Source organism: Haliotis rubra, unplaced genomic scaffold (assembly GCF_003918875.1).
Source record: "Haliotis rubra isolate DU_JTF1 unplaced genomic scaffold, ASM391887v1 Scf1028, whole genome shotgun sequence".
NCBI classification, from domain to species: domain Eukaryota; kingdom Metazoa; phylum Mollusca; class Gastropoda; order Lepetellida; family Haliotidae; genus Haliotis; species Haliotis rubra.
The window spans coordinates 169888-190085 of record NW_025764924.1 but is presented as its reverse complement, the minus strand read 5'-3'; the positions used below and the strand labels follow the sequence as shown (position 1 = coordinate 190085).

Genomic DNA, 20198 nt, shown 5'->3' with positions numbered 1-20198 from the left:
CGGGATACACGCCAATGTAAAACTTTGTATCGATTCACTGTATCGGCGGCCCAAGGATCGATGTATCGATGCGTATCGATGAATCGTCAGAACACTACTGAGGACATCACAAATGGGTTTCAAACATTGTACCCACGTGTGGAATCGAACCTTGGTCTGCGGCATGACGAGCGAGCACTTTAACCACTAACCTACCTCATCGATATCATGACGATACTTCGGAGTATTAAAAAAAAAAAAAATTCCAGTTAGTAAGCTTTTAAATGATCTGCCGCTTTTATTTCACCCAAACATCTGCTATGTGTTGTCTGGTTTAATATTTTGGCACCATATCTCTGAGGATATCACTCCACGGGATCAGCACTCATATCACCACTGGCACTGCTTGACCGATGGTCACTGACTATTGTTTAATTTCTTTATATACTCCAGCACGGACTGACCGAGCAGCCTGTATTCTTCCATATAGTTATAGATGCAGGGACTGACTCTAAGGTAAGCTTTTCCCTGTAGTTCAAATGCGACAGTCTGGATGTTAGTTTTCCTCCAAAAGTCCATGAAGAAATCTTGGAACTGTTCCTGAAACACAAACAAATTGCATGATGTGCCATATCACACTCACAATTGCAAGAAGTGTTATTGTGATGTTCGTGTTGCCCTCTGCGGTGAAATCATGTTTTTGCGATTGCTATAGCTAATCTGAGAATTTGGGTAGTGGGTCAGCCTAGTGGTTAAAACGCTTGCTTTTCACGTCGACGACCCGTGTTTGATTCAACACTTGAACACAATGTGTTAAACCCGTTTCTGGTGTCTCCTTCGGTGATGACCCGTGAAGGCCCGGGTTAGAATATTGATCTCCAGAAACCCATGCTTGTCGTAAGAGGCGACTAACGGGATCGGGTGGTCAGGCTCGCTTACTTGGTTGACACATGTCATCAGTCCCCAATTGCGAAGATCGATGCTCATGCTGTTAATCACTGGATTGTCTGGTCCAGACTCGAATATTTACAGACCACGGCTATATATCTGGAATATTGCTGAGTGCGGCGTAAAACTACACTCACTCACTCAGGACCATCCGATCCCGTTAATTGTCTCTTTGGAGGTTAAAGTGTTAGCTTTTCAGGCCGATGACCCGGGTTCGATTCCCCACATGGGTACAATGTGTGAAGCCCATTTCTGTTGTCCCCTGCCGTGATGTTGCTGGAATATTGCTGGAATATTGCTAAAAGCGGAGTGAAATATTACTCTCTCACACATGATCACAAAATGTAAATATAACTGACACACACCGAACACAGAGACCAAGCTAACCATAAGTTGAACACCTCAGACCTCGATATAAAAGTGTTTGTCTGTATGTTATATTTGTGTTTGTCAATGGTACTGATAAGGCTTCTCCCGGGATCGTTGATCACTGGATTGCCTGGTCCAGACTAGATCATTTACAGACCGCAGCCATATTGCTGAAATATTGCAGGGTGAGGCGTACAACTAAACTCACTCACTCACTCACCCGGGATCATTCAATTATTGAACGTAGCAGTACCTTTCTCAGAGGAGGGTAGATCTCTGGCAGCTGTACCAGCTTCATGTTTGGCGCCTCCATGTCCCGAGGTAGGGCCGGCTTGTCTGTCTGGAACAGCTGAGCAAGGTACTCCTGAGCTTCTGCAGCCAGTTCAGAGCAGTAGGACATGATCCGATCCTGCAACACCACTGTACACTGAAACTCTGCTAATCCAGACACCCTGTAATGCGGACTAGTGCGTGGGAACGGGTGTACATCCAATTAAAGAAACATAACTAAATTGATGTACAAAAGAACGTTTATAAACACTTTGGGATCGTTTTCCAGAAAAAGATATTTTATAAAGTGTTGGCAACATGCTGTTTGTGTTTTCAAGTGAAATCAAAACACTTCAACATATTTACTTTGTTTTTTCATTTATATAATCCAAAAACGTAGCTGTATACTTTCTTTTGTACGACAGTTTACTTACTCCGAACTCGTTAATGTGTAACTATAAGATATGGATTGTCAGGGCTCGGATTTCACTTTTTAATGTTTGGGGTTGTAGCGTTGTACAGTTCATTGTTCTCTGTCTGTTGACGTCTCAGTACCCAATAGTATTTTTCGTTTCGTGAGAGTAGTTATTTTCATTAATACTATGGGCGCTGGGGTAGCCTAGTGGTTAAAGCCGTCGCTCGTCACGCTGAAGACCCGGGTTCAATTAACCACATGGGTGAAGCCCATTTCTAGTGTCCCCTGCCGTTATATTGCTGGAATATTGCTTTAAAAAACGGTGTAAAACTAGACACACTCACTCACTCACTCAGGAGTGGATTAATTACGCAAGCCGAGGGTGTTACAAGTCAGAGAAGTTGATTTTACGTATGCTTCTTAAGATTTGCATTCTTTCACATTAATTTGACATGTTAAAACAAGTGCTTCTCAACACGCCCTTCGCAGTGTCCCCCGCCGTGATATTTTTGGAATATTGCTAAAAGCGGCGTAAAATCCAACTCAGTCACTCACTCACTCAGGATTTAAAGTACAAGGCTATCCCACCGCGCCTCGCTTCATATGAAAAATGAAACTATTCGGAGAGTCTCACCATTCCTCCTATTCTGTCACAGAACTCCAAAGCGTATTTCGCGCACACAAACGGGACGTGGTCACGTGTTCCGGCTTGGCGGAACTGCTCACCAAGGGAACCGTCAGCCGAGTGTGACGTCACTAAAGGTTTTATCCAATCGTGATGCTTCCTGTTGACATATAGCACTGCGCAGCCGCGTGGAGTGAAGAGCCACTTATGGAAGTTACCTGTGTTAAAAACATGCACTGCTTTACTGAGAAGACATTATAGTATTGTCAAACATCATTGCTATCTGTCAGATTTATTTAAACCATTTAACACTTGCCGGAAACCATATTTTTCATTCCACATGTGAACGAAAGCAAACATGAGTGAGTGAGTCTCACCACCCGATCCCGAAAGCAAACTTGAATGTTGTAAATTATATGAAGTCTTTCAAAAGCAAATTTATATATTTACGAAACACATAGTTTTACATTTAACAACACTACGTGAACATCAGTGTTAGACATGGGTTAGCCTAGTGGTTAAGGCGTTCGCTCGTCACGCCGAAGACTCGGGTTCGATTCCCCACAATTTGTGAAGCCCATTTATGGTGTCCCCCGCCGTGATATTGCTGGAATATTGCTAAAAGCGGCGTAAAACCAAACTCACTCACTCACTCACTTGTCTGGTCCAGGCTCGATTGTTTAGTTTAGTTCAAACATATTATATTCACAATGTGAATAGTATCGGGGACAAGTTCTTACAACTTATGAAACCCCTCTCCAAAGATATTTATTCTATTAACTAATTACATCACAAACAATTATATTTAGAAACAGAGATAGAGGAAGATTGACAGTTCAGGGGAAATGTTATAATACAGAAGGTGTATAGAAGAAGACTACTGGAATCGTTTAGATTTACATATATACTTATGAACAGTTTTTAATATAATTTGAGCATAATACCAAGTGCAGAGTTTAAAACACATTTCAAGTCAAAACATTGATTACACAAGAGTCTCGTTTCCTGCTAATTGGGTTCCGTCCTGTTGCACACCTTAGTACAATAACCAGTCCAGAATTTTGGGACCAATTCATTCAGCTGGATACATAAATATTTATCAGTATTATCTGATACATCTAAGCACCTGTATATTGCAACACTACGCTCCTTCTAATCCTTGCAAACACGTCGTGCAGCGTGCTTTGTCGTACAGCGGGCTCTGACAAACGGAAATCGTGGAAATCTCAAAACGAGGCTCTGCCGCTAGAAATGTTTGGCGGTCTGGTACGGACTTGGTATTATATCAATCACATTGTGCGTTACAAAACTACACAGAATAAGCGCAAAAAACACATATTTGACAGCAAAATGTCATACAGTTCCAACCAGCAAACCCACCCCTATAAGTATATGACCAGTCCCTAAGAATTATATTTTTTGCAATGTGATTGCAGTTCCTTTTGTGTCAAATGGGTGACTGTGGGGTGTCTGGGATTTAAAAACACAATAATTATGCTTCAGACGGGGAAAGATAGAAATTATCTACTACAAAAATTACACTGGAGTTATTTAAAAAAAAAAATTAGGATCCTAGTACTCATTAATAACGTAGCAAGTCTCCACACAAAATCCCAGCCTGGTCGAGCAGAGATAATATATTCGCGACGCAGATAAGTTAGTCCCCGAAAACTGGTGAATTATAAAATACTTGTCAGGACAATGTATGTTTCCCCAGTGTTTGGTTATGGCAATAGTTATGGTACTCGGTCATAGCCTTAGAATGGCATCTTGTCAGCCAATGTGAACACAGAACAACTTTCACGGCACACACTACTGACAAATAGCGAGTCTGATGCCGACGTGCGTAATTGGACAAAATGGAAAACAATGAAAGCAACAAGTACTTCATGATTTGCCGTTGTATTCGGCAATGTTTCGGGTAGACTGCAGCATTTAGGGCTCCAAACCGAAAAGAACGTCATAGCGAAACATTTTCAAGCTCATGTGAAATGTCTTACTATTTTTGATGGTACCTATCTCATCGGTACCAGTGGAACTGCCCCAGCTACAAAATGCCCCAGCAAATTTGGTCATTCATTCTAATTTGGTCACATTTATTTAAAATGATTAAATATATGCTGTAAATGCATAGTTTTTGTCAACTTTGATATTATGTTCTTCATATAAAAGTTATTAAGAAGCAATATTTCTGATAAATGTTCCATCAGTAACCACATAACTATGTATATATACTTTTATATGAAGAACATAACATCAAAGTTGACAAAACTATGCATTTATATATATATGGCCTTTATGTAATCATTTTAAAATAAATTGGAGCATTTAACTACCCCTTTAACTACCCCCTTGGGGCAATTCGACTGGCAATAGTACTTGATTTAATTTATTTTAAAAATACCACTGACAGTAAGCTGTAACAGGGAATGATGGAGTATAAATGAATCCCGTGGGTAATTCTTCCTTCTTCTGCCAAGTTTTGGGATTTGTATGCCCCATGTGGGCTTGTCTCTTTCATATGCGTCCGACCCGGAATGATCGGACCATTTCTCCTGCCTAAGTCTGTCTCTTTACTTGGAAAACGGAAGAAATGGTGGCTTTCCATTGTTCGATGATTCCGTGCATCCCCAGGCAACAGAATACACCGTCGTACCATTTACAAAAACGACAGAAACAACACGATTTGTACTACTGTAGCGCTTGATCTTTGGCATTATGGCGGACTCCAGGCACATTTGACGTCACGAGCGGAAAGGTCACGTGGGTTCCAGCGAAATATGCATAATGGCCGAAGCTGAGATTTACAGAAACTGTTTTCGCGATTAAAGCATAATTATACATAATTTTTAATTGAAAATTTGGGAATATGTTTCTGATGACATTATCTTTCACCGAGGAAAATTATTGCAATTCAAATTTCAAATTAAAATTAACTTGTAAATACCATTTTCTTATGAAACAAGGAATTGGAATGCAGTGTAACCATAGTTGTTTGTGGTGTCTCTTTTCACTTTCACACAAGAAAATTCGGATCAGCTGAAAGGTAGGTCATTGTCTGAATTGGTTAATGTTTCGGTTTGATCCTTAAGTCATTTATTCATTATTGTCAGCCTTTGAAAACTGTGAATTGGACCCCTCAAACAGTAGATGAAGTTGGTCACACGCCATTGGGGTACAACGACACCCAACCAACTAAGCCACGGAGTGTAAACAACCGTTGTAAAAGTTGCCTCACACGGCATGCGTATTTGCTGGGAATCTAATCCAAAGATTTTAAAATGGAACCTACTCTCCGTCCCCAATCTAACCCCTAAATATCTGTCATACAAGGGACCTGTTCTACCTGTATAGAAGTCGACGCAGAGATCCTCCAAATCCAGAGGAACATGTCCGGGCGCATGCGCACCATCAACCAACACGAGAGCGCCATGTTTGTGGCAAATCTTGGCCAGCTTCTTCACAGGGAGCAACACAGCAGACGGGCTGGTGATGTGATCTGGATAACAACAAACCGACAAGACAATAACCTTCTACATCAGCATCTGTCGTTTATCAAGGAGCTTTCGTACCCTTCAGTGCTGTTGCAAACATCTGGCAGCTGTGATTGGATGAAATTGTGTGAGTTTGTTGTGTTTTTTGTAAATGTACATCCATCAAATATTTAAAACAGACCACGTTTCGGTGGGGTGGGGTGGGGTGGGGTGGTGTTAAATATCTAGTGTTTTCGTTTTTAACATAACAACTTATGCTGAATGTGACCAAGGGTATTTTCAAGAGGGGTACATTTTCTGCGGAACTGCGGTTGAGTCTGTGTATCTTCCTGTACTCGGAAAAGGAGCTGGTAATAACTAGTGTTGGGAACTGGATGACATCTCACAATTGACAACTGGTTCATAACAATCGATCAATCATCGAAAATAATTGTTTTGGTTGTTGTTTTTGTATTTTGTATTGGTTTTACAATTGGTTACCAAGATTACAATATTGCTTAAAGTATATACTACATGCCGTGATACGTATTTTTCTATAAATATAATTATGGCATAATTCATTAAATAGATAACGTACAGGTGAAATATTTTTTGTATAAATATATTTATAAACATGCATAATTCATTAAATAGATAACGTACAGATGTACAGGTGAGATATTTTGGTATTAATATATTTAATATAATTCATTATAAACATGTACAGGTGAGATATTTTGGTATTAATATATTTATAAACATGCATAATTCATTAAATAGATAATGTACAGATAATGTCAGGTACAAGTCAAAACAGTTCGAGTCATCTAAGTACTGGGGAGAGAAGGCTCCATTTATGATGGAAAGTATTTATTTTATTATTTTTTGCTGATATATGTTTTTCCACAAACAATATTTCTTTTAGAGTTTTTATATAGAAAGTTAGATTTGGAAGCATATTTTTAATACTGCATAAGTGAATATGTCTCTTTGCAGCAATGATGATGATCATGACAAGATCATCGAAAATAATTGGTTAGCGTCATTTATCAGATTCTCCTGGTTATGTTTGTTAATGCACAAAAATATAGAAAAAACGTGTTGTTCTTTCGGATTTTTTCTGCAAATTGCACAAAATGCATTTACAAATTTCACATCTTAAAGGATGACTAGTATGGTATGAACCTAAATTTCCTGGATAATTCAATCATGACAAGGAATGAGCTAGCAGTGCTTGTGAAATGTAACAGACAAAACCAACCTTGTGAAAATGGTTGTCAATGCAAACCAGTGTTCCAAAATTGTATGTGTTCGATTATGAGAAAACATGATTGATTGCCTGGTTGTTTAGTCATTGCGACCAATATTCGATTACAATTATTATTTCAATTAATCGGACCACCACTAGTAATAACCAGGGCCCACTTGCACAAAGCGATCTTAGCGCTACGACTATCTTAAGCCTATGTTGGAGAATGGGAGTTACAATCATTGTAGCACTAAGATCGCTTTGTGCAAGTGGGTGACGATCATTGTGTATTGTTTGTATTGCTGTTTAAAGGCCAATCAGTGCACACACGCAAATGTAATAGCTGTTGAAGAAGCTTCATTTAGTTGCTTATTAAAACAATATAACGTAACCAGAGACGTTACTGGGAAATGTGACGTGTGTCGAGCATATATCAAGGTAGGGATAACATCCCTCGGTTTAAGTCATATTCCAGTCCAGCTGTAGAAGTTTTCATTTAATAGCAAACTGATTATTCAACGCAGCTGAAAAAATATGATAATCACACTAAAAACAGATCTTTTACTTGAAGTACAATACTGGATTACTGGTGCACTGACGGTTGAGACAAGCCCTTGTTAAAACAGGAAGATTTTCAGTCCTGAAAAGATTTAATCATTTAAATACCTTCATATTTGTCAATCTTATGACGATATTTTACTTTAATGCGATACCACTTTTGGTAAAGTTCCGAGGACACCTAACTTAATGATTGTGTGAGATCACATTTATATAGGAGTGACCCAGCAGAGCTCCAGATAAGATTGAGCTAATGTGGGTACTGTACCCACTGTATATTTTTGGAGTGGGTATTATGAATGTTGAGTGGGTATTTCATTTACCGTTACCCACTGCTTTCAAATATGTACGTATTTTAGTCATTTTACACACCTAAGTATTGTGTCATTGAGTAAGTTTACTAAGCAGGTATGTTCTGTCTTATGTCATACCTAATCAAAACCAACTTAAATATAAGGGAAATGATTTTATAAAAAAACTGTCATCCTATACTGACAGTACAACACTTGTCCTATTCTCACGGTACAACTAGATAGCAATCGATGTCTTTTTCATTACGCAAGCGATTTTTATAAGTATATTCCATACGCATTTGTTTTAAACGCTTTGCGTATCTAACAGTTTAAATGCGTAATTGGTACGCAACAATTATTTTTCAATGCGTAATTGGAAAGTTTCTATGCGTATTTTACCCGGATACGCAGCTTATCTGGGCCTCTAGACCCAGCTTCAGACTGTATGTAGAGGCCCGCTCCTTACCTATCACCACAATTCTGGTCTTGGGGTGATTCTGCAAATACTCTTCATACTGTCTTAACACTGCTTCATCGCTCTCAATCGGGAACCGAATTTCCAGAACCTCGGACTTGATAACTGTAATTAAACCATTTAGTCATCATGTATAGATCTAAAACTTATGAAACAAGTCAAATAATAAACACAGAATAAATGTTTCTGAGAATTTATCACATCACTGACGTCCGAAATATATTTGACAATATCATTCGTGATGTGGAATGTCAATATCATCATAATCACAAGGGGCGGTGGGTAGCCTTCTGGTTAATACGTTCGCTCGTCAAGGTGAGATGAGGTGAAATTGGGTTTAACGTCGTGCTTGAGAATATTCGCTCATATGACGACGTGCATGTGTGTGTATGTGTATGTGCGGCTGCTTGTACTAGCCCAGACTTAAGCTGGTTTTATAGTGCTAGCACACTGAGATACCATGCCGCAGTGAAACATGAATACCCCACTCAGACACATTATACTGACTCCGGGCCGACCAGTCCTTGTTGTACCCATTAATACCGAGCGCCAGGCAAGTACCATATTTTAATGTCTTTTGGTATGACGCGGTCGGGGATCGAACCCGCGACCTTCAGCTCTCCGGGCGGACGCTCTAACCACTACACCACGGAGGCGGTCTGGCCCCCAGGGCCCATGAAGTTTCTGCTCAAAGAGGAACCCACTAATCCTACCATATTCCTTATAACGGCGTACCTCGATTCTGGGCAGCGACGTCCCTGCATGTGAGAGCTACTGCTCCATATGTGAGACTGGTGGACAAGATTGTCTCGCCTTCTTTGAAATCATAGCATTTCAGCACAGCGTTGATGCCTGAAAGAATATAATAATGTGAATATAGATTCTTCATTTGAAACATGACCTGAATTGACCTTCCTCATAACTAAAAACCGTCAAGTTATATTTCAGCAGACAGAGCAACCCGACAGATGACTGATACACAGGCCCGTTAATATCCGGGTTAGAATTGGTCTTCAGCAACCCATGATTGTAAGAGGCAACTAACGGGATCGGGTGGTCAGTTTCACTGACTTGGTTGACACATGTCATCGGTTCCCGATTGCGTAGATCGATGCTCATGCTGTTGATCACTGGATTGTCTGGTCCAGACTCGATTATATACAGACCGCCGCTATATAAACTGACGTACAAAAGAAAGTACACACCCGGTGCATTTGGACTACTTTCCAAAAAGCTACGTAAATGTTTGGAAAAGAGCTTCTACAGTGATATATAAGTCACAGACTTTTCTAAGATGTTGCCAAAACACCAGAGATATCGTGCCCAATTGCGAAGTTGCCAGTCAAAATCACAACACTTTTCAAATAATCCCAAAACACCAGGTGTGTACTTTCTTTTGTGCGTCAGTTTAGCTGGAATATTGCTGAGAACGGCATTAAACAATAGCCAAACCAACATGAGTCATCAGAAGATGACATATCCCCCCGGCCCTCACATCTTTGAAAGAACAAATAATCTGACAGTTACTTAAAGTCCAGCTTGATTTTAGACTAAGTGCAAATCTTTTCCATGGAAATCATGAAAAAAATAAATGACAAAAATCTGCAAATAGCAAAAGGCAGCACTTCAAGATCTGTCTTACATATCTGCCAAGTTTTACTGAAAGATATTAAGAAGTTTTTGAGTTGTGCTCCGGAAACGAAACCTACCCCGCCCTTTTGAGACTTAGTCCAAAACGTTTCCATGGAAATACAAATGCCCAAAATCTGCAAATAGCAAAAGGCACTACTTAAGGTTCTGTTTGATATATCTACCAAGTTTTGTTGAAAAATATTTAACGGTTCTTGAGTTATGCTCCGGAAACGAAGCCCACCCCTCACTTTTGGGACTAAGTCCGAATCGTTTCCATGGAAACCGGGAAAAATTAAAAATGCCAAAAGTCTGCAAATAGCAAAAGGCACAACTTTAGGATCTGTTTGATATATCTACCAAGTTTTGTTGAAAAATATTGAGCGGTTTTTGAGTTATGCTCCGGAAACGAAGCCTACCCCTCACTTTTGGGACTAAGTCCGAATCGTTTCCATGGAAATCGGGAAAAATAAAAATGCAAAAAATCTGCAAATAGCAAAAGGCACAACTTTAGGATCTGTTTGATATATCTACAAAGTATTGTTGAAAAATATTGAGCGGTTTTTGAGTTATGCTCCGGAACGAAGCCCACCCCTCTTTAAGACTAAGATCAAAACGTTTCCATGGAAACCGAGAAAAATATAAATGACAATAATCTGTAAATAGCAAAAGTCTTAGGTTATGTTTGACATATCTACCAATTTTTGTTGAAAAATATCGAACGGTCTTTGAGTTATGCTCCGGAAACAAAATGATTACGGACGGGCTCACGGACGGACGAGGCGACGACTATATCCCACCGCATTACATGCCGGTGGGATAAAAACTTACACATAGTACATTATTTAGCACGCTTCACTTAGCCCTATCACTTTTATAAGACCTGTATACGGTCGACAATCGCCTCATTGTGAAATGCTGCAATTTGGCTTGCAGAGTTGCGTCCCCTGCACAGGCCGTAAATGATCGTGGGTTTGAATCTCAAATTTGCCCTCGTCAAGTGGCTAGGTTCGTCACAACATACCTTAGCGCTGAGACTACCTTAAGTCTACTAGTATTTAAGGTATGGGAGTTATGGTCTCCTTAGCGCTATGGTTGCTTTGTACAACGGCACCCTGGGCTTACCCTCTGTAGCGTTGGTAACAAACACTATGTCTTGGGAATCACAGTTGAAGAACCGGGCCGCCGCCCTAACAGACTCGTCCCAATGCTTGTTAACGCTGTCTCGGAACCATAGGTCGGGCTGGGCGTTCATCTCGGTCAGGAAGCTGGGATTGAGGAAATGTGTTGTTAATAATTCATAATAAAACAATGTTTGTATGTTTCATTATAACACGGCCATCACAAATATTCCAGCTGTATGACGGCGGTATGTAAATATTCGAGTACGGACAAGGCAATCCAGTGATTGACATCATGAGCATCGATCTACGCAGTACGCAATTGGGATACTACATGCATAATCCAAGTCAGCGAGACTGATCACTCGAACCAATTAGTCGCCTCTTACAGCACGGTGGCTGAAGACAAATTCTAACCCGGATATTTATTGGCAATGTGTATTTAATATTTACCATTCAAATCAAACATGGCTTAGTGACAGCGTTTGCACAGAGAGTGGAAGTTCTACGTTCGATCCCCTATCGTATCAGAGGTGAGGTGAGGTGAGGTGAGGTGAGGTATGGTGAAATTGGGTTTTACGTCGTGCTTGAGAATACAAATGTATTTCGCTCATATGACGACGTGCATGCGTGTGTATGGGCGGCTGCTTGTACTAGCCCAGACTGAAGCTAGTTTTATAGTGCTAGCTCACTGAGATACCATGCCGCAGTGAAGCATGAATACCCCACTCAGACACATTATACTGACTCCGAGCCGACCAGTCAGGGACAACAAGTACCATATTTTAACGTCTTTTGGTATGACGCGGTCGGGAATCGAACCCGCCACCTTCCGCTCTCGGGGCGGACGCTCTAACCACTACACCACGGAGGCGGTCTCCTATCGTATCAGAACAAATGACGTCAATAGTAAAGAAGATGGTACTTTTTGTTACCCTGTCTGACGGTCGGATGTCGGCAGGTCGACTGTAAGTGGGGCATCAACAATCATCATCGCTAATGTGACGTATATGCTCCTTTCACCTCCGGTGTATACATAGATTACAAAACGAGTGGAAGTTGGAAAATATTCCAACGAGATATTGTTTAAATGATTTGATTTATTCACGAGCGTTTATAAAAAAATTACAAAAAATACTAATCCCCAGGACACCGAAATTTAATTTTAATTATCAACAAACCTAAAGTTTTGTATTGTTGACATTTTTTGTTAAAATATCGAGGTGGCAACAGAAAGTTCGGCATTATGAACAACCCAGTTTCGTTACACAAACCCCGTCGGATAACTTTCAACAGGTTACACAATACCTGTTTCAAATTGCCAAAGTTATCTCATAAAGATATTCAGAACACGTGTGTAATAAAATCAGGAATACAACGGAGGTTTCGTTCGTGAATAAATCAAAACGTTTAAAAATATCTCGTTGGAATATGTTCCATATTCAACACTCATTCGTTTTGTCATCTCTTATGTATGAGATTGTGGCTATCGTTCACCCACTGCACGGAATGTTATCCATAATATAACTAACTAATCTGGGTCTCGATCCATAAAGCGTTCGTAGAGTTACGTGCTGTCGTGCTACGTGCTTTATCGTAGGATTACGAATGACCTAGTCCTACGTACACTTTACACGCCTTACATAGGACAAAAGTGACCCAGTCCACAAAGCGGTCGTAACATTACGACCTGTCGAAATTCTATAGTTTATCATAGGATAACGTAGAGCTACGAATCCTTTTCGGATCGAACCCCATGTACAGAATCGATTTTACAGACAGTCATCATATGGCTAGGCTGTATGCTCTGTTTGGTGCGTTAAAATAACAAATAAATGAGTGAGTGAGTGAGTTTAGTTTTACGCTGCACTCAGCAATATTCCGCTATATGGCGTCGGTTTGTAAACATTCGTGTCTGGACCAGACAATCCAGTGATCAACAGCATGAGCATCGATCTGGGCAATAGCAATATTCCAGCAATATCACGGTGGGGGCTTCATATGGGAAATCAAACCCCGATCACTGACGCTTTAATCCCTAGGCTATCCCACCGCACCGCAGAGTCAAACAAACCGCACCCTCACACATTACCATCTCTGCACTTCCTGCATGCGCCTGGCAACAGCGCCGTTCGACCCATGGTTGAGTGGAGTGAGTGAGTGGGTTTGGTTTTACGTCGCTTTTAGCAATATTCCCGCAATACCACGGAGGGGGACACCAGAAATGGGCTTCACACATTGTACCCATGCGGGGAATCGAACCCGGGTCTTCGGCGTGACGAGCGAACACTTTAACCACTAGGCTACCCCACCGCCCCGCAGAGTCAAACAAACCGCAGTCACTCTCTCACCCTCACACATTACCATCTCTGCACTTCCTGCATGCGCCTGGCAACAGCGCCGTATGACCCATGGTTGAGTGGAACAGTTCCTTGTTGGAATGTGAACTCCCGCTCTTGGAGGGTTTTCCCAAACTCGACATCAGCTTCCAGACCGTCGAAAAACATCATGAACCTCACCTGGAATATCAACATGAGAATGCTCACTATAACATATTGTAACATATGTGGCATAATGACTTAACCAATGCAGGTTACCCGGTTTGACTGAGTTAGTGAGTATGGTTTTACGCCGCTTTTAGCAATGGTATTACAAGAAGTTCTCAACTGACCTACTTCGTGAGTGAGTGAGGTTAATTGTACGCCGCACTCAGCAATATTCCAGCCATATGGCGACGGTCTCTAAATAATCGAGTGTGAACCAGACAATCCAGTGATTACCAACATGGGCATCGATCTACGCAATTGGGATGCGATGACATATGTCAACCAAGTCAACGAGTCTGACCACCAGATCCCGTTAGTCGCATATTACGAAGATCAGTTCTAACCCGGGTCTTCAAAGGTGCCCAGCTTCGAAAACACAATGCCATTTAGAAAGTGGTCAAATTAACATTTACCCTTTCTCATAGACTAACACCTAGTCTCTGAAATGAGTGAGTATGGTTTTACGCTGCTTTCAGCAATATTCCAGCAATATCACGGCGGGGGCACCAGAAATGGGCTTCATTGTACCCATGTGGGGAACCGAACCCGGTAAACAGCCAGTGTATCCCTGCTGGCATCAAGCTGACAAGCTATTCTCTTGATGACAATGGCCCAATCTGGTTACCACTCTGCCATCAAGTGTATAAGTGAAGGTGCTAACGGCAATAAGCACCCTTGTCTACCTAAGAGGATGGTGGTAGTCCTATTCCTATTCTTAAGCGGTGGACAGTGGGGTTCCAGTGGCGAAGAGAGAGCCTTCCAAGATCGGAAAAAGTTCAACAACCACCACGAAGAAATATGCTGATAATATGTATGATTATCGATAGTTGATCGTCGATTCACCACACGTCCAAAAGCCGATTTGTTTTTTCCCTTTAAGATACCAACCAAATATAGTGAGTGAGTGAGCTTAGTTTCAGCAATATTCCAGCTATATGACGGCGGTCTGTAAATAATCGAGTCTGGACCAGACAATCCAGTGATCAACAGCATGAGATTCGATCTACGCAATTTGGATATGACATGTGTCAAGATCACTGAAGATCAATTCTAACCCGGACCTTAACGGGTCCCAACCAAATATAATGTGTTGACGTACCACATCGAATTCTTACACGTTTCGTAAACTATTATTATTATGATTTTGTCGTTGTTTGTCATTGTCTAACGCCGCACTCAAGTCTGGAAGAGAGTATTAACAATGTCTCGACCAGATTGTTATCATCAAGTCTGGACCAGATTATCCCATGACCACTGATCTCTGCAACAGGCTTCAACAACATGTGACTACCAAGTCAGCGAACCTGAACAACTTATCCCGTAACTCGCCTCTTACGACCAGCTATAGATCGATTTTAACCGCACTACTCAGGTATCCCATTGCTAATATTGTTATCATCTCTCACTGGAGCGTGGACAACATTCTGAGGGGTGGATGGAGGCTGACAAAAAGCCTGGGTTCTGCTGGGTTCCTAGGCCTGAACAGCCCTTGACCCGTAAGGTGCCTGTCTCATCATTTATCGCGGGATTTTACGTGGTTTTGAAGCGGAATGAGGTGGTTTTGTTGAGCCATTTATGGTCAAGTATGAGTGCAAGGATCAACAGAAACAAGGAAGAAGACGAAAGAAACAACTCATCATCTGCAAAACATGACTGCAGTGTTGAATTCACTGATTAAACATCGTCCGTATTCCTAATCCCCGGCCGCGTCATACCAAAAGACGTTCAAAATGGTACTTGTTGGTCCCTGCCTGGCGATCGGCATTAATGGGTAAAACAAGGACTGGTCGGCTCGGAGTCAGTATAATGTGTCTGAGTTGGGTAATCATGCTTAACTGCGACATGGTATCTCAGTGAGCTAGCACTATATAAAACCAGCTTCAGTCTGGGCTAGTACAAGCAGCCATACATACACATGCATGCACGTCGTCATATGCGCGAAATATTCTTAAGTGCGACGTTAAACCCCATTTCACCTCACCTCACCGTATTCCCAGAAAGTGGCCTCTTACAACTGTTCTTCAAATATTATCCACAAGATGGCGATCTCGTATCGGCTGTTTGGGGACTCAATACTATACCAGGAGGAAGCCTTCTAGACCAGCTAGATCCAGGCACTCCCTACATTCTTGGTAGAATTGTGTGGACCTCGGAGAGAATTTTGTTGAAAATTTATTCGCAACCTACCTCAACAATCCAGTCTTAAACAGTTCTTCTTCTTCTTTATAATTTAGCGTCAATATCCAGCTCAGCAGCTGCTCAAAGGCGCTTTGGTTTTTTACCTCGATCATTGGATGTCAATCTCAAACGGCACATTGTATTATCAATCTCAACTCCCTTGGGATAATACAACTCTTGCAGCTTATCGCCAGATAGACATTTTCAGCTTACCCAATGAGTGCTTCCGTCTCTCTGGATGTAATTCTTCTAAGTCAGCTATGTTTCATGAAGATGTGCTTACGCATGCAAACGCCTTGTCACCATTTTGTAGCATTCGCTCATACGCCAGTACGTGGTGTGCGTAGCAATGATTACTCGTTCGTTTTACTCAATATTAATATTTGTTACATATCGCTGCTCGAAACATTTACAAATACATACATCCAAATGTAGGTCGTTAATTTTGTCAGTTGGAGAACATAAATACACTTATAAAGTACTGCTAAGCATACAAATTATGGGGGCGTGGCCTGTAGTCTGCCTGGAATGCGTATGGCGGACTGAGTATGGTTTTATGCCGCTTTTAGCAATATTCCAGCTGTGTCCGGTGGGGGACACCAGAAATTGGCTTCACACATAGTACCCATGTGGGGAATCGAACCCGGGTCTTTGGCGTGACGAGCCATATACTGGTCGAACATATGTTAGATGATTTTGGGCACTGCGTGAGACTTCAGCTTAATCCTCGACAAACTTTAGTTTGTAGTTGACACAAGCTGACATTTCACTGGAGAGTCATTCAACAAGTTTCGGGGCCGGTGGGGTTGCCTAGTGAAGACCCAGGTTCGATTCCCCACATATGTGTAAAATGTGTAAAGCCTATTTCTGGTGTCCCCCGCCGTGATATTGCTGGAATATTGCTTAAAGCCGCGTAAAACCCAACTCACTCACTCCACAAGTTTCGATTCGGGCACTTTGCTTATCAATGTCTGTCAGCTGTCTAAGCTCGAGGTGGGCACAGACGGTATTGCGATGTGTCACGTGGCCGTTGTTCAGACACTTGTTCTGGAAGTGCTTGTTAAAACTCTTCTAGAAACTGTGCAGTATTGTTCAAAAACTATTATAATGTTATTTTCTCTACTTTCATATTTTGACAAATGAAAATATATGACCTTTTTTCCTGACATGCGTTTGTATCCTTCTCAGTAAAGATAGATGTTTAGGCTGAATCGCCGCTTCAAACTACAATATTACAACAAAATGAAAAGCTCCCCAAATCCAGCTGGCGTCGATAATCTACGCCTGGTAACATCTGAAAGCTACCCCTTTCTACGTCTGACCTAATTAATTCGTTCCAGAAGTCTCGTGGCCATAGCCGACCGACATAACTCGGTCGTGTCTGATGTTTGAGTAGTTAGGCCCGTGCGAAACGAGTATCTGACCTCCTGTGTAATACCATCCTCGAGGATGGTGTAATACATTCTAATAGCGAAATTTACTAACTGAAGATTCCTTTGTATTATTTCACTTCATAGACTGAACGTAAGTCTACGTTCCACGCCCACAATCGAAGTTGTGACAAAAGCAGATCTCTTCCCATTTCCACAATATGTCCTCGACCGCAATATGTAGGTTGTCAAATGTACCGAGTAAGCCCGAGTAATATTTCATTATGATTATGTTTCGCTCTTACCTGTATTTCTTTTTCAGTTTCAACGGGATAGCTCAGGTGTTAAAGGTCACGTGATCAAGCGGTCTCATTCTAATCTCCATGAAAGAAATTAGAGTTACGTCCCTTTGAGTATCGTTGGGCTATCATTCCCGTGACAATGTAATGCAAACAGTTCACTGGAATTAGAATTACTGCGCTAGATGTTGTGTTAGGGAAAAACACTGGATAGATTTACTAGTAAAATAAGCACAGGTTACGTGAACGAAATGAAACATAAGGACCTCGCAACCGAACAAAACACGCAGTTATTCAGAAACAATTTTGTCTTAATTAGGACAATCTGAATTTTTGGCCTTTAGGGTTTTTTAATTTTTTTATAACGTATTATGGTATATGATGAAAAGGGTATTGGATGGCAATGTTATAAAATACAACATAACAACCCTCAACCTCCATCCACTGCTGGACTTTGACCCTTGGGTTGGTATAATCCCTATTAAATGGTCCCTGCATGCACATATCTCATGAGTGTGAATGAGTTTATAAGTTTTACCCAACACTCAGCAATATTCCAGCTATATGGTGGTGGTCTGTAAACAACCGAGTCTGGACCAGACAATCCAGTGATCAACAGCAAGAGCACTGATCTACGCAATTGGGATACGAAGAGCAATTCTAACCTGGATGTTCACGCTCTCATATCTAATGATGGTATATGTACATGGTCAGACGTGTGTGTGTGTGTGTGTGTGAAACAAGCACCTGGTATCATCACTTATCCAAGGTATTGTACCTTCATTGTATAATTCATACAATTAATAACCTGGTCCCAGCATAGCTACCTTTTTGGAATGGCTTTGATCAGGTTGCAATGATGTCCGCTCTCAACCCTCCACCAAGAAGAAAGCAAAGTAGGAAATTAATACAGTGAAATTTTGAAATTCACAACATCCGGCACAATCACTGTAGCACATCCAGCAACAGTATGCATAATACTACTTGATCAATAGACCACATCTGCCACACACACATTGTTGTGAGTCAGGTGATATATTGCCTATTGAATTATTGTTACCTTGACCCATCATTTTCAGTTTGAGGTTTTCATATTGGAGTGAGTGAGTTTAGTTTTACGTCGGACTCAGCAATATTCCAGCTATATGGTGGCAGTCTGTACATTATTGAGTGTCGACCAGACAATCCAGTGATCAACAGCATGAGCATCGATCTACACAATTGGGATACGATGACAAGTTAACCAAGTAAGCGAGCCTGACCTGATCCAATGGTTGCCTCTTACAACAAGCATGTGTAACTGAAGATCAATTCCTAACCTGATCTTCACAGATCTTCCATATTGGACATATTGTCAGATGTTTTGTCATCACTTATTTAGTGTACATGTACTGATATGCTGTACTTGTGACGGATCTACTCCAAAAATCTGGTCCTATATTTTTCCAGGAGTGTCGCATCAGGCCAGCACAACACTGAATAATAACAAACTCGTTGCTATGAGGTTACTTGTGCTATAAGCCACACCAACAATTTGGTTATGAAGTTCTTCTAGGGTGCAGCATCTGACCAGCACAACACTGAATAATAACAAACTTGTTGCTATGAGGTTACTTGTGCTATAAGCCACACCAACAATTTGGTTACGAAGTTCTTCTAGGGTGCAGCATCTGACCAGCACAACACTGAATAATAACAAACTCACTGCTCTGAGGTTACTTGTGCTATAACTATGGTGTTCCAGTTAAATGAAATAATCGAAGATTGGTCGCAGTCGATCACATTTTCTCATAATCGAACACAAACAATTTTGGAACTACTGTTTGAGTGTTTGAAACACTTAGCAAAGGAATGTATCTTAGAAGCTGTCAGGGCGTGGAAACGTGTTTAATTCTTAGAAAACTCATTTCACTTACTGAAAAGTCATGACTGCATATTTCTTGAAGACTCCTGGAAGTATGTTCATGATATATTAGTCATCACTTTAAAGTAGCAAGATGTATCATTATAAATAGGATGTGAAATTTGCAAATGCAATTTTCAGATTTTCAAAGGGACCGTTCATAATTTATGGTCGGTGTGTGTGTGTGTGTGGTTTGATGATGGTTTTTATGGAGGTGCATGTACAATGTGAATGACCCCCCCACTAAAATGTATGTACAAAATACGTAACCCCCCTACATGTCATGTACAAAATCAATGACCCCGGCTCCCTCCCCATAATTTCTAAGCATAATTTAAAACACATTTTATGTAGAATATTGATGATCACCCACCCACCCACCCCAACTCGCCAGAACAAAATGGGTGACCCCCCCTTAAAATCATCTCACACACACACACACCCACACCCAAAGCCATAAATTATGAACGGTCCCTAAATAAAGCAAAACACAACAGA

General features: G+C 41.1%; 1 protein-coding gene across 1 annotated transcript; it reads right to left on the bottom strand.

Annotated features, from left to right (window-relative positions):
• Positions 1 to 252: 252 nt before the first annotated feature.
• Positions 253 to 18180, bottom strand: LOC124271580 (hercynylcysteine sulfoxide lyase-like). The gene is made up of 9 exons (XM_046706735.1): positions 17804 to 18180; positions 13769 to 13923; positions 11409 to 11551; positions 9390 to 9506; positions 8646 to 8759; positions 5953 to 6105; positions 2616 to 2824; positions 1550 to 1705; positions 253 to 579 (listed from the first exon to the last, which is right to left on the bottom strand). Exons 2-9 carry the CDS (start codon positions 13912 to 13914, stop codon positions 397 to 399), a joined length of 1221 nt encoding a protein of 406 aa, XP_046562691.1. The 5' UTR covers positions 13915 to 13923; positions 17804 to 18180; the 3' UTR covers positions 253 to 396.
• Positions 18181 to 20198: the final 2018 nt, after the last annotated feature.